The 27,604-nt window shown below is 35.8% G+C and overlaps 3 protein-coding genes and 2 long non-coding RNA genes across 7 annotated transcripts; 3 read left to right on the forward strand and 2 right to left on the reverse strand.

Moving 5' to 3' along the window:
- The first annotated feature begins 5,183 nt into the window (after positions 1-5,183).
- Positions 5,184-6,864, forward strand: LOC140821237 (phytolongin Phyl2.2-like). The gene has a single exon (XM_073181669.1). It carries the CDS (start codon positions 5,456-5,458, stop codon positions 6,212-6,214), a length of 759 nt encoding a protein of 252 aa, XP_073037770.1. The 5' UTR covers positions 5,184-5,455; the 3' UTR covers positions 6,215-6,864.
- Positions 6,865-10,970: 4,106 nt separating this feature from the next.
- LOC140821234 (NADPH-dependent diflavin oxidoreductase 1-like) lies at positions 10,971-16,533 on the forward strand. 3 transcript variants are annotated; one of them, XM_073181668.1, is made up of 12 exons: positions 10,971-11,234; positions 11,322-11,399; positions 11,480-11,584; positions 12,001-12,092; positions 12,739-12,923; positions 13,102-13,196; positions 13,981-14,055; positions 14,161-14,271; positions 14,559-14,684; positions 14,873-14,992; positions 15,514-15,730; positions 15,828-16,533. In XM_073181668.1, exons 1-12 carry the CDS (start codon positions 11,064-11,066, stop codon positions 16,355-16,357), a joined length of 1,905 nt encoding a protein of 634 aa, XP_073037769.1. In that variant the 5' UTR covers positions 10,971-11,063; the 3' UTR covers positions 16,358-16,533. The 3 variants fall into 3 exon arrangements, with proteins under 3 accessions (XP_073037769.1, XP_073037767.1, XP_073037768.1); XM_073181666.1 differs by lacking the exons at positions 10,971-11,234; positions 11,322-11,399; positions 11,480-11,584; ... (1 more) ...; positions 12,739-12,923; positions 13,102-13,196 and having other exon boundaries at positions 13,780-14,055; positions 14,161-14,203; XM_073181667.1 differs by lacking the exons at positions 10,971-11,234; positions 11,322-11,399; positions 11,480-11,584; ... (5 more) ...; positions 14,559-14,684; positions 14,873-14,992 and having other exon boundaries at positions 15,591-15,730; positions 16,006-16,533.
- Positions 16,534-18,455: 1,922 nt separating this feature from the next.
- LOC140821233 (uncharacterized) lies at positions 18,456-18,914 on the reverse strand. The gene has a single exon (XM_073181664.1). It carries the CDS (start codon positions 18,912-18,914, stop codon positions 18,456-18,458), a length of 459 nt encoding a protein of 152 aa, XP_073037765.1.
- A 2,454-nt stretch (positions 18,915-21,368) lies between these two features.
- LOC140821235 (uncharacterized) lies at positions 21,369-21,643 on the forward strand. The gene is made up of 2 exons (XR_012115677.1): positions 21,369-21,446; positions 21,575-21,643. It is a non-coding gene; the product is annotated as an uncharacterized lncRNA (long non-coding RNA).
- A 1,730-nt stretch (positions 21,644-23,373) lies between these two features.
- Positions 23,374-27,273, reverse strand: LOC140821236 (uncharacterized). Its single transcript, XR_012115678.1, has 3 exons — positions 23,718-27,273; positions 23,553-23,630; positions 23,374-23,472 (listed from the first exon to the last, which is right to left on the reverse strand). It is a non-coding gene; the product is annotated as an uncharacterized lncRNA (long non-coding RNA).
- Positions 27,274-27,604: the final 331 nt, after the last annotated feature.

Below are 27,604 nucleotides of genomic sequence, written 5' to 3' on the forward strand. Positions count from 1 at the left end.
ACGGCTGTTTGGTGCAAGACTTGTGGTGTTTTCAAAACATAAATCACTTATTTATAATTAATTAACAAGTTAAATGAGCTTTGGTTTGGGCTTGCATGATTAAGGATAATTGGGCCATCTTTAAATCATTAAATTGGGCTCAATAACACTTAATTAATTAAAACATAAAATTTTATAAATTTAGTTTCCATAAAATAATATTTTTGATATTTTAAAACTCCTTGTTTGCCCAAAACCGGCTTCCCGAGAAAAATCGAATTCGAATCGTAAAATAATTCGAACTCCAGTATTTTTAAGAAAATTAAATCATTTTTAATCATATTAAGAAGCCTTGTCATTATTTAAATAAAAATACATATTCTTGTCTTGGTCGTCCCCGGTCTCCTTTTCCCTGCCTATTATCGAATATTCGTGTAAAATCTAAAATTTCATGTAAACATGTCATTTAATCATGCAATTATACATTTAATCATATAGTAAACATCATGCTAACATTTAAAAGAAATTAAATAAAACAATTAAACAATTAAATAAAACAATTAAGCAATTAAAATATTTTTGCATGCATGTGGTCTACGTGGATTGATTTTTCGGACGTCACAGTGAAAGTGAGGTGTCTCCCGACCATTTTCCTAGAAAATTTAGTGTAAAATCTGCGTGGAAGCGCACGTGATGTGGGGTGCACTCAGAGTAACAAAATAAAGAGATGTAAAGTGTTTGAACTCCCACCAATATATATAGTTCGAGTAGTTGACTTCTTTTAAGTCTATATTATTATATTTGAGATTCAGTGCATTTTAATATATAAAATTATTCGGTTGCTCAAAATAAAAACAACTTGTTTTTTTTTTCATTCTTTTTTCTCTATACCTCAACAAAATTAAAGCTTTCAAATTTAATGTATATAGCACAATCAAAATTGAAGACTCGCTTTTCCCCATACTTTAACTTGGAATTAAATTAATGCAAAACCAAGTACTAAATTAGAAGTTATGTAAGATAATTCAGTTGACTGTGGTTGACAAAGAATTCCGTGCTCCTATTTTCGTTTTTAGGCTTCCAAACCTTCTACACAACTCATCCTCTAGAAACTTTTCAAGTTTGTGAGAATTTGGGGTGTTTTCCTATCCTTCTTCTTCCTCCTCCTCCTCTACTGCATAATATTTTCAAATGATATCGTATTTTATCCATTTTAAATTTGAATACGATATATCGAGGTTGAGCAGTCAAATGTTGGAGAAAATTTTAGTTGGCTTCGATATTTGTATCTTTTGTTTTCCAGTAGCTTCTTGTGGTACGGGAGATTTTGTACCTCCAAAAAAAGGTGTATCGTTGTTTTTGTTTTGCGCAAAAATTTATGTGAGATGGTCTCACGAGTCGTATTTTGTGAGACGGATCTTTTATTTGGGTCATACATGAAAAAATATTACTTTTTATGCTAAAGGTATTACTTTTTGTTGTGAATATCTGTAGGATTAACCAGTCTCACAGATAAAAATTCGTGAGACCGTCTCACAAAAGAACTACTATTTGTTTTGGCAGTGAAATTGAGGTGCGTCCTAACCAATTTTCTGGCAAATTTGGTGAAAAATCTCCGTGAAGTAAGAGTAACAAAATAAAATAATGTAAGAGTAGGTCTCTTGTGAGATGGTCTCACGAATTTTTATCTGTGAGACAGATCAATCCTACTGATATTTACAATAAAAAGTAATACTTTAAGCATAAAATGTAATATTTTTGCATGGATGACCCAAACAAGAGATTCGTCTAACAAAATACGATCCGTGAAATCGTTTCACTCAAGTTTTTGCCATAACGTAAAGCCTTTGAACTCCCACCTGTATATATGATTGGCTTCATTTATCTACATTATTATATTTAGGGATGAGTGCATTCAATATAAAAAATGGGTTGTCCGAATTAAAAACAAATTAACTATCTCTTATATCATTCTCTTTTCTCTGTAACGTTAATCTATCTCAACAAAATTAAAGCATCTAAATTGAATGTACGAAGTACGACAAAAATTGAAGACTTTTGCTTTTTCCTCATACTTTAAATGAGAACGAAAATAACTACACCCAAGTATTAATTTAGAAGTTATCTAAGATAACTTCAGATGATTGGGGTAGCCCACCAACTGCTTTCTTATTATTACTTTCATTTTGAGGCTTCCATGTCTTCTACACAACTTCTCTTTGCTCCATTGATTTTTTTTGCTCATCTGCTGCTGACTTTAGCATCGGAGTGCTTACGTCGGACATCTTTCCGACGCTCATTCACGTGGTTATCTTCGTATTTGCAGGTCAGTATCAATTTTTTCCGAGAGAAGAATATCTGGTTTAAACATATATCTCGACGTGCTCTCATATCTCATCATTTTTATACCCATTTTTACCCGATATCATCATTGACGCCGTCTGTAGAAATTTGAGTTCAAGGTATAGATATGACTCCCATTAGAAGAACAAACCAAGAAAACTCTCGGAGAATGCCCACATAGATATGGCTCCCATTAATCTCTCATTTTTCAAATGTTTTGAGTTAGTACATCATTTTACATATTTTTTTCTCGTTTTAGTTCCATGTTAACTTTAGGGTTAAAAAAGAGAGAAAAAATCATTTACTTATGATAATATTTTCAATTAGTCAAGCAATATATTAACACCTCTAACCCTCCGCTTAGTCACCCGAGCTTTCATCTTATGTCTTTGCCAGTAGTGATTTGTCAATTGCCGAGTAATTATCTCTCCATTAATTAAATTTTTTTTTTCTCTTGAGCCTATTTTCCCCAAACTGTATTTGTCAATATTATGATAATAACAACAAATTAGTGAAACTGAGCATAAGTTTTTATGACATACAGGATTTTTTTAATCATCCAAAAATGTTTAAATTTAGGTACAAAATTTTTCCGATAATAAATTTTTATACATCGGAAAACTTGTGAGAATAAATTCAGATATTCTACAAAAAAAATTGCATGACTAAAATTGCATACAGAGCATAGAACAGCACTCTGTCAAATTGATGATGCTATTTGTTAAAGATCAAAATTAAATAACAAAAATTTACATGATTTAAAGGTAAAATTGTAGTTGATTTAATTATGATCTCAATCACATTTGTAATCATTCTAAGCTAAATATATTTGGCCCACAATGACGTGTTCGAGTTGATGAAGTAGGTGAGTGTTTGTACAATAGTACTCCGGAGTTCGATTCTCCTACTAATTCTTTCTCAAACGAGCTGTAGTACAGAGCCTGCTCAATATGGTTTACCTGACTAGAGTGATTTGCATGATATTACGTTATTCATGAGGTTTACTTAATGGTTAATGAACACTGAAAGATAAAAGCAGTATATTCTCACACGAAAAAAAAACTAAACATCTTAATTTTATTGATCAATTACTATTTCACATCCTATCCAACTACTTTAATAATCATAATATAAGTTTAGTCAAAGTAAACTCAACGTCAATGTATAGAAAGATATCAAGCCTTGTAAAAAAAAAAAAAAATTTGAGTTGGTTGTGGTGTTCATAGTTAGATCCATAGTTCGATTAATCGTACGAATCAAACCGAAATTGAAAGTCGGTTTGAATGGAAAACCGAACCATTGATTAAATTCAGTTTTTAATTTTTCGGATTTTCTAATTTCGGTTTTTTAGCTCGTTAATCTAACCAAACCAAAACCAATTTTTATTTTTTAAAATGAAAATTCTGTTAAACTGAAAAACTGAAATAATTTTGGTTTTAAGGGAATGGAAGCGTTTAATTCGATTCGGTTTTCGGTTTGGATTTTTGTTTAACCAATTTTTGGTTCAAGCGATTTTAACCGAATGAAATTGAAGGATGGCAACTTCCTCCGAACTCGTTGGAGGATCCAATACCCGACCCGAATAGAAGAGGGTATGGAGGGATTTTTAGACCCGATTAAATAATTGGGTAATCGGGTATGAAAATTTTTGGGTTCGGGTATGGAGGCGGGTTTGATATAATCCGTCCTACACCCGATCCGAATATCCATTTAAATTTATATGTATATACATATGTATATATATAGTAATTATATTTATTTATATTACAGATTCATCTTCTCAAATCCAAATAATCAATATTTTTTCTTTTTTCTTCCCTTTCACTTTCAATTTTACGTAGTTTTTATTGTTTTTTAACAAAAATATTATTAATTTACAATATACAGTAATGATTTATTTCTTTGAATTTTTTAGCTACAAGTTCACAAGAAACAGAAGCATATTACTCTTTAGTTGAATATGGTGAAGACACTATTGATGTTGATGTTATAAGTTTTTAATACAATTTAATTTTGTTAAATTTGACATTGAAAATAAACTCTTGGGTCAATTATTTATGTTGTTCTTCATCATTTTGCATGACACTACAATGTTAAGTGATGAAGACATGTACAATTAGTTCGGAGATAAACCGATCAAGTTTGATTTTGGATTGATAATGTTTACATATGATTAAACTAGGGATAGACCATAGATGATTAATCAATTGAATTATGAATTTTTGGATATAATGTAAATTCTACTATATTTTTGTTGAATTGTATACTTTTGTTCAACTAATATAAACTATTTTTAATATTTTGTTATTTTTTTCTATAAAGTTTATTTTGCAAATTTTTTTCATTAATAATTTTTCTTATTGTTCATTTAAATAATTTTTTAAATATTCATAATTTCATTGAAACAATTTAAATTTGAAAAAATTCAATTGTATATAATAATAGGGTATTTGGGTAGGGTATGAGTATCCGATAATCCGATGGGTATGAGGATGAAGATGAGGATGAAATTCAATATCCGATGGGTATGGAGATGGGTATGAGGGATGGATGTATGAAATCCGACCCATACCCTATCCATTGCCATCCCTAAATAACGTTAGTTGGATGTAGAAAAGTTAATGCGGATTGGGCCTGTCGAGTTGGTCCAAACCCTCAACAAAATTTAACGAGTTAGGTTGGGAAAATCGCAACACATTAAAAGTTGGGCCTCCTCAGGTCGGCTCGTGCGGGCTGCAGGCCAACAGACGTCGGGCAGGGCAGGGTTGGCCAGCGGGTAAGTTTTTAGCGATAATTTCTTTTAATTCATATATTTTATCATATTTTTAATTAAATTAAATATGTATAAAAGTAACCGACACAGTTGAAATTAGGTCGGGCCGGGCTAAGCTGAACGTTTGATCTCTCTTTTTCCAATCCTCAAACCCTAGAAATTCACGCCCCCAATTTTAATTTCATTGTCCACCAATTTGCCTACACGATCTTTTCCAGGATCAAACCCCTATACGCATTTGTATATCTTATCGGATTCTCCAATTGTTTTCCATTATTTGTTCAGCAGGTTGGAGAATTAAAATTTATCATAAAAATAAGGCAATTTTTATTCAAATTCACGGTGGGGTTGAGTTAAACAATGATTTGGGATCCGGCGCTGATCTACTACGCCTGCATTGCAAAGGGTACCACGGTATTAACAGAATTCAACTCTAAAGACGCTGCACTCGGTGCAATCGCGGTCAGATGCCTCGAGAAAACTCCTCCGTTTCATTCCACATTCACCCATACAATCCGATCGAAGACCTACACTTTCTTGATCGACGAGCGCTTCGTTTATTTCTTGATATCCCATGAGAAACTGGAGAATTCCGAGGCCTTGGGATTTCTGAAGAGCTCGAGGGATGCGTTTGGAGAGGTTTTGAAGAATGAGAAGAATTTGAAGAAATTGAGCTCCTACTGTTATCAAGGGGAATTTAATCCTGTGTTCCACCAGCTTCTGGGCTCAGGATTGGATCATACGGATGGAATTTCTTCTCCAATGGGGCAGAGAATGGGCAAAAGTGGGATCTTGCACTGTGGGTTGCAGTTTAATGGGGACGATGGATGGAAGAAGATGAAGAATTGGTTGTTTTGGGAATTCAATGGTGGAAGGAGAAATAGTGAGGAGGAGAATTATCATACTGGGGGAAAGGGGTTCGGATTGAGTCGTGAATTTTCACTGATTTCACATAAGAATGGAGGGTTACACTCACCAGAGTTGATGGGCCTACAAAACTCGAAGCAAGTTTGGAAGAAGCAAGTTTGTTTTGTTCTGTCGCTTGATTTTATCATTTGCGTGATTTTGTTTGTTGTCTGGTTGTGGATTTGCAGTGGGTTCGAGTGCATCGCCAGCTGAAGAAGTATTACGAATTCGAGCTTTCTTGTCACAAGTGTGGCAGATTGTGGTGGTGAATATACTCTGCAAGAGTGTCGTTGGTTCTGATTCTGGTTCTCCGCATATCCGATAATGTCAATATGCGATTATTTTACTGCAAAGAATGGAGATTACGTAATATAGTAAATGGTTGAGTTGATTTATACTTTGTTATTTCTTTTGTATACTTTGTGGTTTAAAATTGTAATATACACATAATTTTACTTACAGAAATGGATCAAAGTTCCTTGCTGTAGCTTTGGGATGTCCTTAGCCTTGTTACTGTTCGCAGGATATACTTTCAAATCTTTGTCATCACCTTCAAACTGATGAAACTTAGTTTGGTCCGAGCTTTAATTAAATATCAAACCAACCGGTGTTTTCTTACACGGTCAACCATACTCCCAACCATAAGATGAACGGATGCTCAAGCAGAATGTAGGCTTTTACCATACCTCAGATGCCTTACAAAAGAAATAATGTGCCCGATTTGAGTGCAGAGTCCGATTGAAAAATCAATAGAGTAACAGCTGAACAGCTCCCTGAGGCGATTAATCACATTGAAGGTGCTTATAACAGTTTGATAGTGTAAATTTTGAGTAGGCTCGATCGTGTAGTGTAATAATTTTGTGGTGTATGCTCCAATATAGGATAGGCTAGGCGGGTCTCGTGTTTGATAGTGTAAATGAACTACATGGAAACGATAAGAATAACTATAAATGGCGAGCTTGTTGTTCGGTTGTTTGAAGGGAAGTGGCGATAGATCAACTTCATATCTATTTTTTTTCTTTTGAGAAAGAGTCGTGTGTATTCCAATCATTGCTTGTTATTCTTCGAAGAACACAAATTTGTAACATGGTGACAAATTTTCCTGCAACAGAACCCTCTGTTGTTTATGTTTTTGTTGATCTTCGGAAAGTACGAGTTGAGGCAAAGAAAATATTTTTTCCGCAAGACATATTTGTCCGTATTTATGTGCTATACGGAATAACAATCGTCCCCAAGATACAACAACTCTAATCCAGAAAATACAGCACTACCAGTTCCGAATGTCAGCGAACAAAGATATGCCTGAACTTTCAAGTTTTGGAGGAAAAAGAATGCAACGAAAATATATGCAAAAAGTGTCTGATGAATGCCTGCAGATGGACTATTTAAAGAGTGAGTCACATAAGCCAGGGACAAACCCAGAGGACACACCCTTCTGTGATAAGTCATGGGACGCACACACAAGCCAAGGGACGTACGGTTCTGGGGGAAGAGACGCGGTTCACAATCACACGAAACGCACTGGTTCGGACTGAAGCACTGACTGGAGGGTGCAAATATTGGACTATTTCGAACACTGCATCGGGCCGGGCAAGGCTGAGTACCATCCTATCACCGTCTTCTCCCTTTCCAAAAACTTTTGGTACCCCCAAACTCTTAACTCAAACTTGGAGTTAATAATACAGTTTATTCTTGACACGTTTTCCAATGCGAGACAGCTCTCACTCCACATATATATATATATATATATATATATATATATATATATATATATATATATATATATATATATAGGGTTCTTTGTGGCATTCTTTAGACTTTACACGTACGCATCGTCGTGAGAGCGTGAGAAGTCTTTTATTTATCTGGAACTGAACTCAGGTTCAATGACATAGTGAGTGGTCTAGTTAGCGCACACAGGTGCATAAAAACGGTTGTACACCATCGCAAGAGTTGCGATCTGGACTATCATATTCAAATCAACATATCTAATCAAAGTGGATTGTTGAATGGTTGTGATCATCTAAAAAAGATGAGATCCAAAGCAGTTATCTATACTATTATATTAAGTGTGAGCACATCATAGTAACTACCTTGGAGGACACCAACTTTTTTTTTCCTATTTTACCTTTACATGATACTAATATTACACTTTTGTTTTTGTTTTTTTGTTTTTTTTTTTAAATTTCAACACGCACTATTATTTTTATTTTTTTATTTCAACAATTCAAATATCAATTTAGTCACTCCATAAATTGTCAAATTACACTTTAGTCCATCGATAATGATAAAAAAAATTTGTACACACGCATAGCGTGTGCATAATAACTAGTATATATTAGTTGTCATGACACACGCAATATAAATCAAAGTGGATTGTTGAATGGTGTGTGAATTATGTAGCACAATATAGTGCAAATTTAAATCTTCACTATTATATAATGTGTAAAGTCCTTAGACAAATATATTTGGTAATATTAATGGATGTCCAAATTTGTCCTTATCATTCTTCTTAGATATTTATAAATTAAAATGCAAAACAGTAAAATGTCAGTAAAAAACTTCTCATATTATTCTCCATTATCTCATTATTCTGACCATTATCACATTATCCTAAAATTGAAATAACTGTAAATAAATTCAAATTTACAAAAATAAATTTTAATTACAAAAAATATTTATATTATATGTACATGCATTTCATGTACTTGGTGCACTAGTATAAATTAGAGGTACAACGATCACTACAAAAAAACGGATGGCTTAGCGACGGTTTTAATGTATCCGTCGCAAAGGTAGCGACGGTTTGATTAAACCCGTCGCTATATAGCGACAGTTTTAAGAAAACAGTCGCCAAATAAAATAAGCGACTGTTTACTAGAAACCGTCGTTATGTTAGCTACGGTTTAAAGAAAACCGTCGCTATTTTAACCACGGTTTACTAAACACCGTCGCAATTTGAGCCACGGTTCATTAAACCGTCGTAATATATTGCGACAAAATTTCATAAACCGTCCCTACTCTAATATAGCGACAGTTTATTTACAAACCGTCGCTATTTTAGCCACGGTTAAGTAAAACCCGTCGCCTTTTTAGTTCATTAAACCGGTGTTATTGCGACAAAATTTAATAAACCGGTCCCTACTCAAAACAGGCGACGGTTTACAACATACCGTCGCTTTCTTAGCGACGCATTATTAAAACTGTCGCCACTATCGCCACGGTTTAGTAAAAACCGTCGCCTTGCTAGCCACGGTTTATTAAACTGTCGTAACATATTGCGACAAAATTTAATAAACCGTCTCTATTCAAACGGCGACAATTAAATATAAACCGTCTCAATATTGCGATGGTTTTGTGTAAACCGTCGCCGAGTTGAATCGGCGACCGTAATGACTAAACCGTCGCCGATGCACATCGGCGACGGGTTACGGTAGATCCGTCGCTACTGGCGACGGTTTTATCTTAAACCGTCGCTATGATTCTATATATACCGAGGTTCTTGAACATATTTTCTTAAGCGATTTTCAAAACTCTATAAATTTCTAAATTTAAGTTTTTTATTTTGTACTAACTATTTCGTATTTATTTTGTAGATTTGTTACTCGGTTCGATTTTCCAACAAAGCCATATCTTTGCGCAACATCAGGTTTTAAATGATTTATTTGACTGAAAATTTAATACATGATTTTAATTTTTACGTATTAATTTATTTGTTTAAATTTAATACATGTGTCATTATCGATTTCTGTCATCTCTTTGTTCGATACCTTAATTTTCAAAAAACATTAAAAAATTGAATTACATCTCATGAATTGTTGGTAATAATTTGTCCCAAGTGTTTAATTAAAACTTATTTACAAAATAAGATTAATTTGATACCGTCGCTATTAATCATACCGTCGCTATTTTAAGAGGCGGTTTTTTTAAAAAACCACTACAAAAAAACGGATCTACCGTAAACCGTCGCTATTTTAAGCGGCGGTTTTTTTGTAGTGGTTTTCAGTAAGAAATTACTCTCCTCTGCGGTGTTCTTTCTCTATTCCTACTTTTTCTTTTTGAGCCCTCAAACTGCTCCAATTATCTCTCAGTCGAGGTATTATCCGCGCTTTTGGGCTTTTTAATCTGTTTTTTTTTCTTTTGCAAAAAATTCAATCGGTTTTGTGAACTGCTCATGGGTTTTGTTAATTTCGTAAAAAGATTGAATCTTTCGCTCGTATTCCTTTTTCTCGTGGGTCGGGATATAGTATAAAATTGTTGGGTTGATTTTGCGAAGTCGAGATCGGGATAAGCTTCGTCATTTGTTCAATTTTAGAGATGAAAATTTTCTTTGCGTGTGTCTGCTGGCTTTTGCTTTCTTTCTTATTTGGCGTGAATTGATTGTTATTTGTTGTATGTACTTAACTTTTATTTTATCCTATTGATTATGCTGCTTATGGAAGTGTTACGATCTTTCTGACTGAAATATTTTTCACCTATGGAATCTCTTTTGGTTTCGAACTAAAGGATTTTGAGAATGGTGGAAATCTAGGATTTTTGGGATTTTGTATGTAAGTTACGGGATCGGTTGGTTCGGTGGCAGTCACCTGCTGTTGTTGAAATACCAATGGATTAAGGTCTAGTTTTGTACTTGGACCTTGCTATTTCACTTTATTTAACTTTCTTAAGCACTTGAAGCCTGATTTACTTCTATCGGCTCAGTTGGTCCATAACTTTACTTTTGTGCATAAACTGATTTTTGCTCCTGTAAACCTTTTTTTCTTTTATTGTTTCTGGATTGTTCAATTACAGTGGCTACTTTATTGAATTGCTTGTGGATGGGAGATGTGTTCAATGCATGTTGCCTCAACAATTATGCAACACGACTATGCAGTTACTCCTTCAAAAAGTGTCTTATTGTGTATCTGAATTGGTTCTGCTTCTTTTTTTTTCTTTTAAAAAAAAAGAATATATTAAAAAGCTTTTGTTTTTATTTGGATCATTAATGATTACGAGAAGCAGGTATTTTGGCTAGTTATTTTAGTAATGTTACAACGATCAGCTCCTGTGCCTAAAAGATCTGATGATGCAAAAACAGATTGGCACAATGGACGGGAAATTAAATACGCATCTGCTGATATTGTATGCTTCAGAAACAGGAAATGCCATAGATGCTGCTGAGCAGGTTGGTCGTGAGGCAGAGCGCCGCGGTTGCCCTTCTGTCTCTGTCCTCTCTGTGGATGAGTTTCATCCGGTATACTTCTACTCGTTATTTCAGAACATACCAACTTTCAGTTTTTTTAAATGTTTTGTAGGCTGATTATATTGGTTACTTGGCCAGAGTGACTTACCAAAAAAAGAGAAAGTGATTTTTGTGGTGTCAACCACAGGACAAGGAGATGCCCCTGATTCTATTAAGGTTTTATTTATGTTTAATGATAATAAATTCTTTGTTTTTGTGCTTAGCTTTAATCCGTCATAATCAAGATTATTTGGCAGGGGTTTTGGAGGTTTTTGCTGCAAAAAAATTTGTCACATGGGTGGCTTAATGGAGTTTGTTATGCCGTTTTTGGATTGGGTGATTCAAGTTACCAAAAATATAATGTAAAGTTTTTATTTTTACTTTATTAAATCATCTTATGACCTTATTTCTAGATCAACACCTTATTACAATTCATGAACTTATTTCTAAAGGAAGGTATTCCTTCTTCCGCACTGTAAACATGCATTTTTTTGTTGAACATTCTAAATATAATGATGAAAAAAAAGTGATCTTCTTGATATAATTGGCCTGATCTTATTTTTTTTCAATTGCCATAAATAGAGGAAATTTTTGGTTCTCCTGTTTTCAGATTACCAGGGTGTATTGTTATTGGATAGGTATCATATGTTTGGTTGTAGATTCTCATAATGGAATGTTCCGTCATAATTGTTTTAACAGATTGCATCTACAAAAAGTTTTTTCCATAATCTTTCCTTGCTTATTAATTCCATGACATAAATGGATTTTCTGGTCGTAGTTTGTAGCGAAGAAGCTCGATAAACGACTGTTAGATCTTGGTGCATTGGCAATTATTGAAAGAGGTCTGGGAGATGATCAGCATCCTTCAGGGTACAATATTTATTCACATGATTTTAGATGATTAACCATAGCTCTTATGAAATTTACAATATGGAATTTACGGTCTTTCCCCGTTTAATTCAATAAAACATGAGAAATGAAAGCACTTCATGTTGTTTGGATTCCAGTGAGATGCAAATTCAACGTCCAAATGGTGTTAGCGTGTAATCAATTTACAGAGAAACGTGTCAGTTTGCAATAGGACATTTTCGCTGCATTATAAACATTTTATGGATATCAGAGCAATTATGGAGTGTGCATCTAACATTAGGAATTCCACTCCTCCTACCTAATTATTTTCCTCTTATATATGAAGTCAAGTTTAGTGTGCTCGAATAACCTTTTAGTTTTGTGTAGTCCATATATGTGTAGAACACGAAATTTTAGTCTTGATGGTGTATTTTAATGGCTGTGTCATTTGGTACTAATTTTCACTTGCCAAAATGCTTGTAGTATGATGCTAATTGTTCATCTGGCTATTCCTGTGACAATGGCTCTCAGATGATTTGTGCACTTTATGTTGTTTTCTGCATATTTTAAGATATTCAAATTTTTAATTTTCATTTATTCAAATTAATGTGAATATTTTAAATTATTCATTCTCATAAAAGGTTTATGATTGGCATTTCGTTCATAGGTATGAAGGGGCTTTGGATCCTTGGATGTCCTCTTTGTGGAATATATTATATCAAATGAATCCCAAATTACTTCCAAATGGTCCAGTTTTTGTCAATCCAGATGCAGCTTTAATTGATCGACCTAGAGCACAAATTATATATCATGACATCAATGAAGGGGTACCACCAGTTTCAAATGCCACAGGTTACTTGTTTCTTAGATATTTGGTGAACATGAAAGTCCAACAAGTCTTCCATATTTCATTGTTTCATTATTCCTCGATATTATAATGCATTGATGATATCCGAAGTTTTTATTTTATTAAAAATATGTCTATGTTTCTGCCACTATAAGATCGTATTGAAGTGAAAACTCTGTACAGGTTTGAAGTATCTTGAGATGCAGGTTGAGAGGACCCGTTCAATGACTCCTGCAGTACCTTCTGGGAAGAACAGGCCTGAGTGCTTCCTGAAAATGGTATTATCATCATATTTTGTCTTTAGCAATAAAATAGTTGTCGTGATATTCTGTTTACCTGTTCAGTTGTGCTTTCTTCATCTACAAGTGTTTTGAGTCTTTCAAAACTATTCCGTCAAATTTCAGCAGTATAGCATATCTTTCTTCCTAGGGATAAATCCTTGACTTGAGAATATTTGAAAGTGTGTTTTTCTGACAGAAATAGAAAAGGTTTCCGATCCACAGGAAGCCTGTTTTGACTATAATTTACCCACAACCTACTGACAAGAACACTGATTGTAAATTTGTAATGATGTATATATAGATACCAAAGTTATTATGAGGCCACACGTGCTTCCAAAAGCAACTTCTTTTGGTTCATGAATTTGATTGGTTACAATATAATGACAAAGCACTTGATCAAACAACTCTTGTCTGTTTGTTCTTGCTGACAACATTCAAATGCTTTTTGTTGTTGGTTGGTTGAGGGGCTGATGGAAGTGTGTTTTAGCTACAGGTTGATCTGAAAACCTTTGACTTGCATTTTGTTTCATGTGCACTGAGTTTTTCCCAGCTAGTTAATTTTCTTAAGAAATGCTTGGGTACTAGAGGGATGAGTTGATTTGTTTTTTTCAGTTCATCTGTCTATTTGAAACTCATGTGCAAGGTATATAAGTATCCATAGGTTACACATGCTCCTACTGGTAAACATGAGTATTGAGTTGTTTGAAAATATGATAGATATGAACAGTTATCATATATATCGAATTTGCACCTTAGTGATCAAGTTTGTTTGTAATTATAGACCAAGAATCTTCGATTAAGTAGAGAGGGCAGTGGGAAGGATGTGCGCCACTTTGAGTTCGATGCTGTTTCATCTGTAAGTCATGCTAAACATTCTCAAATAGGCAGTTGTTCGTTTTCTTTTATGGTTAAAACCATACATATGTTCTTTTCTATTAATGTGTTGTGTTCATGTCTGCAGTCAATAGAATATGAAGTGGGCGATGTTCTTGAGATTCTTCCAGGTCAAAGTTCTGCCGCAGTAGATGCTTTCATACAGCGTTGTAATTTGAACCCTGAGTCTTACATAACTGTATGTAGTTCTCCATTTGAATTTCTTTATCGGTGCTTTTTCTTGAAGATTTTTTCAGTGTTTTCCGTGTGCCAATATCACAAATGTAATACTATCCCCTCTTGATCGTTCCTTTAATACTTTTTTCTATGTCTTGTTTAATCATCAGTTGTCCATACATGTTACACGGACCACTGGACTCTTGCATTGGTTACCATGATAAATTGCTGCTTGGTGCTTTATCTAAGTGGATTTGGTTTGTTTAACTAGTTCTCCAATTTTATTTTCATTACAATACTTGTCTTTAGATTCAGCCGCGAGATAAAGGGAATAAAGCTGGGATAAATACCTCCCTGTTCCCTGTGAAACTAAAAACTTTTGTTGAGCTGAATATGGATGTGGCGTCAGCTTCTCCTAGACGTTACTTCTTTGAGGTAAGCTTGTACCAATTGATTTGTATCTTTTGCTTTGTCAATTTATTCTGAATTGAAGATATGATTGATTGGTGTATCCTGTGTCGCAATATCTTAATCTTGCACATCTGCTTTATTATCTAGACACTTGTTTCTGATGTTCTCCATAACACATTCAATTGTTGTTTCTAATCTATGGGCTTCTTTAGGTCATGAGTTTTTTTGCCATTGCTGAACATGAGAAGGAAAGGCTTCAATATTTTGCCTCGCCAGAAGGAAGAGATGATCTATACCAATACAACCAGAAGGAGCGAAGGACTGTTTTAGAGGTGACAAGATATTGTTAATTTTCTACAAGTATTATTTTGCATTCATTTGTCCTTTAGATTTTCTTATTTCTTATGTAAACCTTTTCCAACGTCTTTTTACGTGTAAAATGTACTATGCGATCAACCCTGGAAAATGCAAGACGTTTGTCTGATATTCTCCTTTGATGTTTCATCTTGTCCCGGGAAAATGGTAGTGTCCTTGGTTTGCAACTTTTATTTCTGACCTGTTATATTTCGGAAAATATACCACTAAACCATTTGCATCAAGGAAATAATTTTGTTTTGTACGCATAAACTGTGATTTCTTTCTATTGATGAACAAAGGAAAAATAAGAGCATCGTCTTTAAATATTGCTTCATATCAGAGATATAATAGGTAATCTTTTTTAGGTTTTCAGATAACGTGCTCTTTGATAGGTTCAAGTGCTTCATATTTATGTTAGAAGGACGAGGAGAATTTATGAACTCTTTTCTACTCTGCATTCTTACTCATTTTTCACCGGAGCTGTAATGTAATGTAGGTATTGGAGGATTTCCCTTCTGTGCAAATGCCCTTCGAATGGTTGGTACAGTTGGTTCCTCCATTAAAAACAAGGGCCTTCTCCATCTCTTCTTGTCATTCAGCTCATCCAAATCAAGTGCACTTAACGGTAAGTGTGGTCACGTGGAAGACCCCATACAAGAGGAAGCGTTCAGGTCTTTGCTCGTCTTGGCTAGCCAGTCTTGATCCTCAGCAGAGTGAGTCCATTATCATATTCTGACTTCTATCTATTATACCAAGAAAATCTTAGTCTCCTGTTATATACTTTCACAAATTGTATTTAATCTTCATCAGATGTACTAGTAGCAGTGTGGTTTAAGAAAGGTTCGCTTCCTCCTCCACCGCCATCCCTTCCTCTTATCCTCATTGGTCCTGGAACGGGATGTGCACCTTTTCGTGGATTTGTGGAAGTAAGAGCACTTCAAAATGAATCTGACCCAACAGCTCCGATGATTTTTTTCTTCGGATGCAGAAACAGAGACAATGACTTTCTCTATCAAGATTTTTGGATGAAACATTCACAGAACGGAGGGGTACTATCCGAAGACAAGGGTGGAGGATTCTATGCTGCGTTTTCAAGGGACCAGCCACGGAAAGTGTATGTGCAACACAAAATTAAGGAGCAAAGCACTAAGATATGGGGTTTGCTTAGTCAAGGTGCTTCTGTGTACATTGCTGGATCGTCAAATAAGATGCCTTCAGATGTATTATCAGCATTTGAAGATATAGTTTCTGCTGAAAGTGGGGTTTCGAAAGAGGTTGCTTCGAGATGGATTCGAGCACTGGAGAAGGCCGGCAAGTATTATGTCGAAGCCTGGTCTTGAAAATAGTTGATTTTCTCTTCTTATTTTTTTTAATAGAGTTGATTCTCTCATTTAAATACAAGAAAATGGTTGGAAAAGAGATTAGGAACATTATTGGTCTGAGAAATTGATTCTTGCGATATTCTAACTTTGATATTTTTGAATTACATTTATATATGCATTATTATTTTTCGGTATTTGAAATGTTGAAGGAAAAAGATGTAAATATAATATATTCGTGATCAATTTATCACAATCAAAGATATGAAACATCGTGTGTGTGTGTGTCTATACTATTATATTAAGTATGAGGACCTAATAATAACCGCTCTATGAGGACACCAACTTTATTTCCTGTTTTACCTTTTTTAATTTTTTATATTTACTATTTTATTATAGTTGAACCCCTAATAATAACCGTCTCTATGAGGACATCAACTTTCTTTCCTATTTTACCCTTTCTCATTTTTTATATTATATTTTTTCTTAACAAATAATATTATATTCACCGTCATAAAGAAACTGTTCACGTGAAAAATAATATTATTTCTTCTCCAAACTAGCCACCGTGAAAAATAAACTCTCTTCTTTATGTTGTGACGTCATTATGTTGTAATATCATGAATATTTAATATATTAGCCACATGTATTCAGGACACACGCAACGTGTGTGCCACGGTTACTAGTGTATATATGATGTTTGGAAGGAAAATACAGTTGTCTTAAAATGTAGTACGATGAAACAAATTTGGGAAACAATAATTATCTATCTATAAATTATGAAGGAAAAAAATAAACTGTATTTTTGTAAAAGTTAAAAAATGAAAATTATCTATACTATTATATTAAGTATGAGACCCTAATAATAACTGCTCTGTGAAGACACCAACTTTCTTTCCTGTTTTACCCTTTTTAATTTTTTATATTTACTATTTACTATTTTATTATAGTTGAGCCCCTAATAATAACCGCTCTATGAGAACACCAAATTTCTTTCTTATTTTACCCTTTTCATTTTTTATATTATATTTTTTCTTAACAAATAATATTATATTCACCGTCATAAGGAAACTGCTCACGTGAAAAATAATGTTATTTCTTCTCCAAACTAACCACCGTGAAAAATAAACTCTCTTCTTTATGTTGTGACGTCATTATGTTGTAATATCATAAATATTTAATATATTAGCCACGGTTACTAGTTATTTATTAAGAGTACGAGCGCAGTTGAACAAGCGCAGTCCCCGAAGCCATTTTCTTCTCCCTCGAATAATTCTGCCAGCGGAGGACAAGATGTTCACACCGGTGTGCTCTCAAGTCTCAACCCACAACGAGAATCCACTTAGACCTTTTTCTCAAATCAGAACTCCCCAGAGATCCAATATTTTTTACCTTGAAGACTCCACCTTTTTCTTATCATCAACCCCAACCCAGCAAAATCAAACTCGAACCCTTCAAAATCCGTGTTTCATCTCCCTCTACCACTCATGAATCATCGATCTTGGATAATAATAATCATGATCTTGACAATAATAAAAAAGTAAAGAAGAAACTGGGAGTTGTGGTGATGCCTATGGAGGGACCGAGGCTGGTTTTGAAATTCGTTTGGATGGAAAAGAACATAGGGATAGCTTTAGATCAAGTGATTGCGGGAGGTCATGGGACTGTTCCTTTGAGCCCATATTATTTTTGGCCGAGGAAAGATGCGTGGGAAGAGCTTAAAATTTTTCTGGAGAGTAAGCCTTGGATTTCCTAGAAACAGATGGTTGTTCTGCTCAATCAAGCTACTGATATCATTAATTTGTGGCAGCAGAGTGGAGGGAACTTATCTTAGTAAGATTTTCTGAGTTATTGTTCCCCTTTTTGGTATGATCCAGGCAGACCCTCTTAACTGGACGAAGAGACTTTTAAATTTTCATGTGTCTTATAGAAATTTTTTGGGTTTGCCTCTTGAATCAACTTCCAAATTTTTTGGGTTTACCTCCCCTGTGTTATTAATTATTATCAGTGCGATGTTCGGACTAGTTTCGTGTCAGTTTGAGAGAATTCGAATCACTTTTTTTTGTGGGGAAATCAGATATTATACATTAATTAAATCAACAGTAGCTAAATCCATCAATCACGATGGGTAAAAATCTTCCATCCAACATGAACGAGAAGGATGAGATAAAGCAAAACGCGCTAAACAGTGCGCTAACTTGTTTGCATTTCTACTAACATGATCTAACTTTTTAAATCTACCAGAAGTTAAAATATCCAATATGTTCAAGACTAACAGTCCTTGATGGTTGCGAGCCTCAGACTTCGACGTCACCTCTTTAACAGCATTACAGGAGTTCGAGAAAACCCAAACATCAGAAAAGTTACCTCTCACAGCAAGCATCAAACCAAAATGAATAGCCGAGAGTTCTGCCTCCAACACTGATCCTGGTTTTCGTATGCCAATGGCTGAGGCAGCAAAAATAATTCGAAAATGATTTTGAATCACAGCACCCACACTATATTTACCAACAGTATCATTAAACCCAGCATCGACATCAAGTCGCCACTGCCCCAACGGAGGAGGCACCCACCTCATATCCCTGCTACTCTGCACCTCCCCTGAAGCTAAATTTCAAGCACATCTAGCTGTTCTAAATTGCTCAAGATACGACATAACCCACTCAACTTTAATACATTTGTTGGGAATATGGCTATTATGTTTTAAAATACAAATCTCTTTCCAAATTTCCCAAGCCAGCATTGCAAACAATTCAAATTCAGCAGGTGAAACTTGATCCATTAGGCACAACTCACATGATATAAATGACAACACACCACATTTCTTTAGATATGGCCAAAAAAGCGTACCTTTCTAGATATGCCTTACAAGGGGGCAAAAGATTAGACAATGGCTTGTTGAAGCATTCGGAGAGCTACAATAAAAACAACATCTATTGGTATGTAAATGTCTTCTAAACAAGTTCAGTTAAGTGGGAATTAATTCATTGCTCGCACACCAAAAAAATATTCGAACTTTATGTGGGAGGTTTAGCTGCCAAATATTTTTCCACCGCTTTTCCAACGAGAATGCGATAGAGATTTATGTGGATCGATGCATCCAATTTGAGCCAGGTAGCCTGATTTAACTGTGTACTTGCCTTTCTTTCCCCACTTCCAGAATCTATCATCTTCAGTGTGCTGATTTCTCAGAGGTATATCAAGAATACATTCTGCTTCGAACGAAGGAAATTTGGAGCGTACCTCAACTTCATTCCACGTTCTGTCACATGAAATAAGTTCTTGAACCTTACTCAACCACTTGAGCCTGTCATCGAGCTTTTCCCAGAAAAGAGATTAGGAATCCAACGATCAATAAGTGCATTGATGTGGGATCCATTCCCCACTCTCCACATTAATCCTTTTTGAATAAGATCTCGACTCCAAAGGATCGATCGCCATATGTAGGATGGATTCGATCCTAAAATAGCATCCATAATGTCACAATCTTTAAAATATCGAGATTTGAGCGTTTGTGCCATAAGCGAGGAAGGATCCGTAATAATTTTCCATACCTGTTTAGCAAGAAAAGCACGATTAAATTCAGAGAGATTACGAAACCCCATACCTCCATATTGTTTCGGTCTACATAATTTCCTCCAGCTAGCCCAATGCATTCCCTCTCCATCGGTTGTTTTATTCCACCAAAATTTAGTGCACAACTGCTCCAGTTCATGGCATAATGAAATAGGTAGCTTAAAGCAGGACATTGCATAAGAGGGTATGGCTTGCAAGATTGATTTAATCAGAGTTTCTTTTCCTACAGCAAAGAAAAACCGTGATGCCCAGCCATTGATCTTCTTGATAAGTCTTTCACGAAGATTAGAGAATTGAATGCGCTTACTACGAAGAGAGAACGTAGGAAGGCCCAAATAAATTTCATGGCCTTGAACCACAGGTATAGAGAAGGTAGTCTGGATTGCATTTATAGTATCCAAAGAAACACTCGGACTGAAGGTGAGGGCCAATTTATCATAATTTACTGTTTGTCCATAAGCTATTTCATAAACTCTCAAACATCTTCGAAGCTGTATGCACTCTGTTTCCTTAGCACGAAAGAAGTTTAAGCTATCATCTGCAAACAGTAAGTGAGAGATTTCTTGAGAATTATGGGCAATTTTAACTCCTTGAAACAGTTTATTTCGCACCGCAAGAGATAATATGGCCGAAAGTCCTTGAGCACATAAAACAAATAGATATGGAGATAAAGGATCACCTTGACGAATACCACGCTTTGGGATCAGCTTACCATAAGTATTGTGATTAACACGGATGAATAAGAGACAATAGATATACATTTTAAGATCAGCCTTACAAAACTCGCAGCGAAGCCTAACTTCAGCATGATGGCTTCCAAGTATCTCCATTCTACGCGGTCATATGTTTTGCTCATGTCTAACTTCAAAGCTCCAAATCCCTTCTTGGCTTTCCTTTTATTGCGAATACAATGCATACATTCAAATCCAATAATAAAATTATCATGGTAACCAATGCAAGAGTCCAGTGGTCCGTGTAACATGTATGGACAACTGATGATTAAACAAGACATAGAAAAAAGTATTAAAGGAACGATCAAGAGGGGATAGTATTACATTTGTGATATTGGCACACGGAAAACACTGAAAAAATCTTCAAGAAAAAGCACCGATAAAGAAATTCAAATGGAGAACTACATACAGTTATGTAAGACTCAGGGTTCAAATTACAACGCTGTATAAAAGCATCTACTGCGGCAGAACTTTGACCTGGAAGAATCTCAAGAACATCGCCCACTTCATATTCTATTGACTGCAGACATGAACACAACACATTAATAGAAAAGAACATATGTATGGTTTTAACCATAAAAGAAAACGGACAACTGCCTATTTGAGAATGTTTAGCATGACTTACAGATGAAACAGCATCGAACTCAAAGTGGCGCACATCCTTCCCACTGCCCTCTCTACTTAATCGAAGATTCTTGGTCTATAATTACAAACAAACTTGATCACTAAGGTGCAAATTCGATATATATGATAACTGTTCATATCTATCATATTTTCAAACAACTCAATACTCATGTTTACCAGTAGGAGCATGTGTAACCTATGGATACTTACATACCTTGCACATGAGTTTCAAATAGACAGATGAACTGAAAAAAACAAATCAACTCATCCCTCTAGTACCCAAGCATTTCTTAAGAAAATTAACTAGCTGGGAAAAACTCAGTGCACATGAAACAAAATGCAAGTCAAAGGTTTCCAGATCAACCTGTAGCTAAAACACACTTCCATCAGCCCCTCAACCAACCAACAACAAAAAGCATTTGAATGTTGTCAGCAAGAACAAACAGACAAGAGTTGTTTGATCAAGTGCTTTGTCATTATATTGTAACCAATCAAATTCATGAACCAAAAGAAGTTGCTTTTGGAAGCACGTGTGGCCTCATAAAAACTTTGGTATGATCATGTCAAAAGCTTGCCAAAATGGCCTTCACTTCCTTCCTCTCATGCATATGACTCCAGCCCACATCAACGTCCCGGCTGGTCGCTCTTATCTAGATCACATGAAAATAACTGAAATGAGTATAAAACTCAGCAAATGGAACTCTTATATAACAATATCATAATCTGTAAAACATCACTTTGAAATCATAAATACCATCCTCTTGAAACATAACATTTCATAACATTTCGTATCAATAAAACTGTAGTGATGGTATTTCTCTTTACTATGGTGGATTGATATCAATAGTATCTATGACTGTGGGTGCAAATATCCCATCGATATAAATCGATAACTGTGAGGGATATAAGCCTATAGGCGATGATCATCTAATTGCATGCAATTCTCTGACTATGTATCTATCAATCCAGAAAACATTTGAACTCTCTCTATGGCATTTAAACAATCACTTTGAAACTCTATCTTTTCTTTTGTATTCCCTTTTTCTATGATTTGAGACATAACAATGCCTCCAATATATATATCAAATGAATCAATACATAACCAATAAGCACTTGAAGGGAATAACACATTAAAGCCTTTGAAACACAATACATATATCATCATGTGAGCAAAAGAATGAGATTCCACTTACAACCAATAGCAACTTCCAAACTATACACTTGATACACCACCTACAACAATAATCCATAAATAACACCATTATCAACTCAATATCCAAGAATCCATAACATATAATCCATAAAACCAACTCTAACATTAAACCCAAATCATCACTTCTCCAAAACCAAGCATAAACAACAATAAAAGTTTACCTTAGCTTCCTAGAGCAACCAAGAACCTTGATCTTAACTCGAATCACCAACCAAATCCAAGAATCAAAGGTTGGAAATGAAAGAAAATGGGAAAACCCTAGCTTCCTTGGGAGAAAAATCGAGCATGGAGGAAAGAAGAAGGAGGAAAATGATCCAACCACTCCAAAAGTACACTTAAAATCTCGACCATGCCTCTACTGTACATGACCGCGGGTGCGCTCCAACAAGCACCGCGGGTGCGCTGATACGGCAGAACCCTCAAACTGTACCCTGAAACAAACGACCGCGGGTGCGGTCCTGCAATCACCGCGGGTGCGGTCCAACTCTACCGCGGGTGCGGTGCAAAGGCAGAACTACCAAAATCCATAACACATGACCGCGGGTGCGGTCCTTGCACGAGTGCGGGTGTGGTCTGGTCACAGCGAAGACAAATCCCAAGCTACTAAAATCAAACCGCAACAACACAACAACAATACTATAACCAACCATATCAACCAAACCAACAAACAATAATACCAACTATACTATAACCCAAAGCACAACTATAAACATCTAACCAAATAATCCATAATAATAAAGACTTAAACCGTACCGTTCACCGGGCTAGGCTATTACAGCGGAAGAAGGAATACCTTCCTTTAGAAATAAGTTCATGAATTGTAATAAGGTGTTGATCTAGAAATAAGGTCATAAGATGATTTAATAAAGTAAAAATAAAAACTCTACATTATATTTTTGGTAACTTGAATCACCCAATCCAAAAACGGCATAACAAACTCCATTAAGCCACCCATGTGACAAATTTTTTTGCAGCAAAAACCTCCAAAACCCCTACCAAATAATCTTGATTATGACGGATTAAAGCTAAGCACAAAAACAAAGAATTTATTATCATTAAACATAAATAAAACCTTAATAGAATCAGGGGCATCTCCTTGTCCTCTGGTTGACACCACAAAAATCACTTTCTCTTTTTTTGGTAAGTCACTCTGGCCAAGTAACCAATATAATCAGCCTACAAAACATTTAAAAAAACTGAAAGTTGGTATGTTCTGAAATAACGAGTAGAAGTATACCGGATGAAACTCATCCATAGAGAGGACAGAGACAGAAGGGCAACCGCGGCGCTCTGCCTCACGACCAACCTGCTCAGCAGCATCTATGGCATTTCCTGTTTCTGAAGCATACAATATCAGCAGATGCGTATTTAATTTCCCGTCCATTGTGCCAATCTGTTTTTGCATCATCAGATCTTTTAGGCACAGGAGCTGATCGTTGTAACATTACTAAAATAACTAGCCAAAATACCTGCTTCTCGTAAACATTAATGATCCAAATAAAAACAAAGTAAGAAATTCAACACGTACATTATTGAGTAAATCGCAGATAAAGGTCAGTGAGGTACAGCAAAACTGCTGAATACAACCATAAAGAAAAGTAAATAATAAGACAAGACATTCAACATATCAATACTTTCTGACTGAAGAACTCTTTTCCATTTCTAAATGTCAATTCTTAGGCACCCAATTATGCTGCCCATATTAACCTAAGAATCAAAAAAGTTTCTGTGAAGGCCCGAAAATCCTTACTTTGAAAATTTACGGAAAATTTAAAATTTTCTTTTTAAAAGAACTTAAACGGTCTCATTCATAAAATCACAAGTGAATCAAGTTCAATGTTTCAAATTATTGCAGCGGAATAAAAATAAAGTTGCCAAAAATAACAACTTAAAATTTCACCAACGACTGATAAAAATTATTAGCGGAAAAATAACAACTGCTGCACTGAGGTCCTCGGGTGCCACTACTGCCGACCCAAGCTGGCTCACTGGTCCCCGTCCTCGGCCCTGGCTTCATCAGTTCCTACAACAATCAAGTCTAGTGAGCCTAAAGACTCAGCATGCATATATCGCAGGTAACGAGTAAAATCTGAAGTAAAATATGCATGGGATAAAATATCATGTCATGAGACGTGCTGAAAGTAATCTGTACTGATGCTGAAAATAATCTGTACTCATGCTGAAAATAATCTGTACTGATGCTGAAAATAATCTGTACCGAGCAATTATAATACGTGCATAACTGAACTGATAATCATAGTAAAAACGTTTGCTCCTTGGAGCCCTGTACTGAAATAACTGGTAAAATTTTCTGTTGAGATTATGTTTTACGCCTGTGGCCATTGCACTAAGCTGAACTGATCGGTAACTGACTACCGGGGAGCCTGAAACTGAGCTGGCTGTCACTGAAGACCCGATGGTACCATCCTGAACTGATAGGTCACTGGTGACCTGATGATACCAACCTGAACTGAGCGGTCACTGGCGACCGTATAAATAATGCTCCCACATAGTGAATGAGCCACAAGCCATATCGCATAAATCTCAAAAATAATCATTTTCTGTTTTCATGCACGTAAAATAATTAACTGGCGATAATGAAAATATCCTGTAATTTTACCAACTGGAGTGGGTTGGATCGTCCCCCAGGCTCGCTGCAACCTAACGGTGCCATGAAAATATGCAATAGCTTAAACTTGACTAACTATGCAATTTAGTTTGAAAATGCGACAATTACATCTAACGACTTCGTATTTAATCATGACTCCGAACCAACGCGAACAAACACTAAACCACCGTAACGTCATGATTAAAATACGCTAAAAATAATGAAATAATGCTCTCCTAAAATTATGATGGTCGAAATCTAGGTGGAATGGAGGCCAAAACAAGAAACGCTCTTTCGAGAGTCAATTTGGCACATCGTACCGTAAATTCTCGTACGACTTCAAAAATGATCCGAATGACAAACGGCCAAAAACATGACCTTCCTAACTTGATTAGGCACTGTCCAGTCCAAGGCCATGGGCTAAAAGCCGACCAAAAACTCGAACGAGCCTCTGAACCGTCACAGCAACTTGCTGTCAAAAAAATACAGCAGCTGCGCAACTCGGCACATCGCACCGTAAATTCTCGTACGACTACAAAAATGATCCGAATGACAAACGGCCAAAAACAAGACCTTCCTAACTTGATTAGGCACTGTCCAGTCCTAGGCCATGGGCTAAAAGCCGACCAAGAACTCGAACAAGCCTCTGAACCGACACAGCAACTTGCTGTAAAATTCCAGCAGCTGTGCACTTGTTTTCCTTGTGTCGTTTTCGAGTCCGCCGGCCATTGGGGCTTACACCACCGACCAGAGACCCTTACCAACATCCCAAGGAAGGATTTGAACCATGGCTAAGGGCACAAGACCAGACACAATTCGAACCACACCAGCAAACAACCAAACGTTCCAACCGAGAACAAATTCTGCACGTAGGGTGCATTGCTTTTGTTTGGATGTCACGAATCGTTCCAATGACCATTTGATTGACCATGACGCGATCTAGACATCTAGGAGTATGGTATGAACCGTGGCTAAGGGCCATAGGCCAACCAAGATCCATACCAAACCACCAAACTCGAAATACATATGCTGTCCAAAAACTGAAGGGCCGAGAGGGAAGGGGCTGTTGTGATGTTTTAATTAAAAACCGAGGAGCCATGGACCAAGCCACTAAAATGGCGACTTAGTCATGTCTTAGACATGCTAGGGGAGTGATCCAACCATGGCTAAGAGCCCTTAGAGCAGCCAAGATCAGATCCAACCCTCAAGACAAGAAACTGAAATTTTTCGAACACCATTTCCTGCACCTATGGGGAACTTGCTGTCATTTCGGTTTCCAGCAAGGGTGGGGGCTAAATGAATGGACCAACATGGTCCTAATACATCCTATTACATGTCTAGGAACATCCTTGGGAGCTTGGAGTCGAACCATAACCTGAAATCCACAACACAAAACAAACCATGAAGCTGCCCAAGAAAAACCGAAAAATCTGCATGCATTTTCTTTTGACAAATTTGATATGTGTTCGGTTTTTGCATGATGAAATCTGATCATGTACTGAAAAATACTTGATAATATGACTTGATTGAGGTTTAGAAAAAATATATACATGCCTTGGATTCGTTTCGAAAGAAAACGAAAAGATGAGACGATCCGGCGCGGAGGAGATGGAGCGATTTCTTTTCTTGCTACCTTGCTGGATTTTTCTCCCTTGCTCTAGCTATGAGGGTCACGAAATTTCCCCTCTCAAACTCTCTGAATTTCAGTGGGGAGGGGTGTGATGGAGTGGTTATGGAGGTGGGGAGAAAAATGGTTGGAAAGGTGAGAGGCAAGATCCACAAATATAGGATCTCAACTCAAGACTAAGTCCCACACTCCTTAAAATTTGCACATGCTTGTCAAATCTCCTTGGGAATGCCTTGACCGATGTATTGTATGGTATCCAAGGCTAGGATCATGCTTAATAACTAACTAATTAAGGTTTGGTTAATAATTGAAAAGATTAGCATGCTAAAAATTTACATGGAATGGCCAAATGTGGGTTGGCAAAAATAATTGTCTAGGTACTAAGGGGTGGCCGAAATTTCACTTCTAAAAAATGGATGGGGAGTGTTGTTTATCTAGTCAACTAATAATCCTTAAAGGCCTTACTAATCCTTTAATTAATTTAGTGAGCTAACCTTTTAATTATGCAACTTAAATGGGCTTATTTCTTAATCACCTCAAGCAACTTAAATTAAATCCTCACACCTCCCTTATTAACTTAAATGAACTTACTTGCTAGTTAAATTAACTCCCGGAAATAATTCTCGAATCTTAAATCCTATCTCAAAACTCCAACTCCAGTCCGGCCTCACTGAAATAACTGAAATGCTAAAAATCAAATACTGAGATGAAATAATAAAATAATTAACTTCAAAGAAGTGCATTTAAAATAATCATGCAATGGAGTCAATTAAATTTAAAAATCTAGAATTATGCATGGTTTAAACGTAGACTGATTTACGAGTTCTACAATCCTTCCCCCCTTAAAAGAAATTTCGTCCTCGAAATTAGAACTCACCGAATAACTCGG

The sequence above is a fragment of the Primulina eburnea genome, unplaced genomic scaffold, assembly GCF_022965805.1.
Source record: "Primulina eburnea isolate SZY01 unplaced genomic scaffold, ASM2296580v1 ctg473_ERROPOS1500000+, whole genome shotgun sequence".
In the NCBI taxonomy this organism is placed as follows: Eukaryota; Viridiplantae; Streptophyta; class Magnoliopsida; order Lamiales; family Gesneriaceae; genus Primulina; species Primulina eburnea.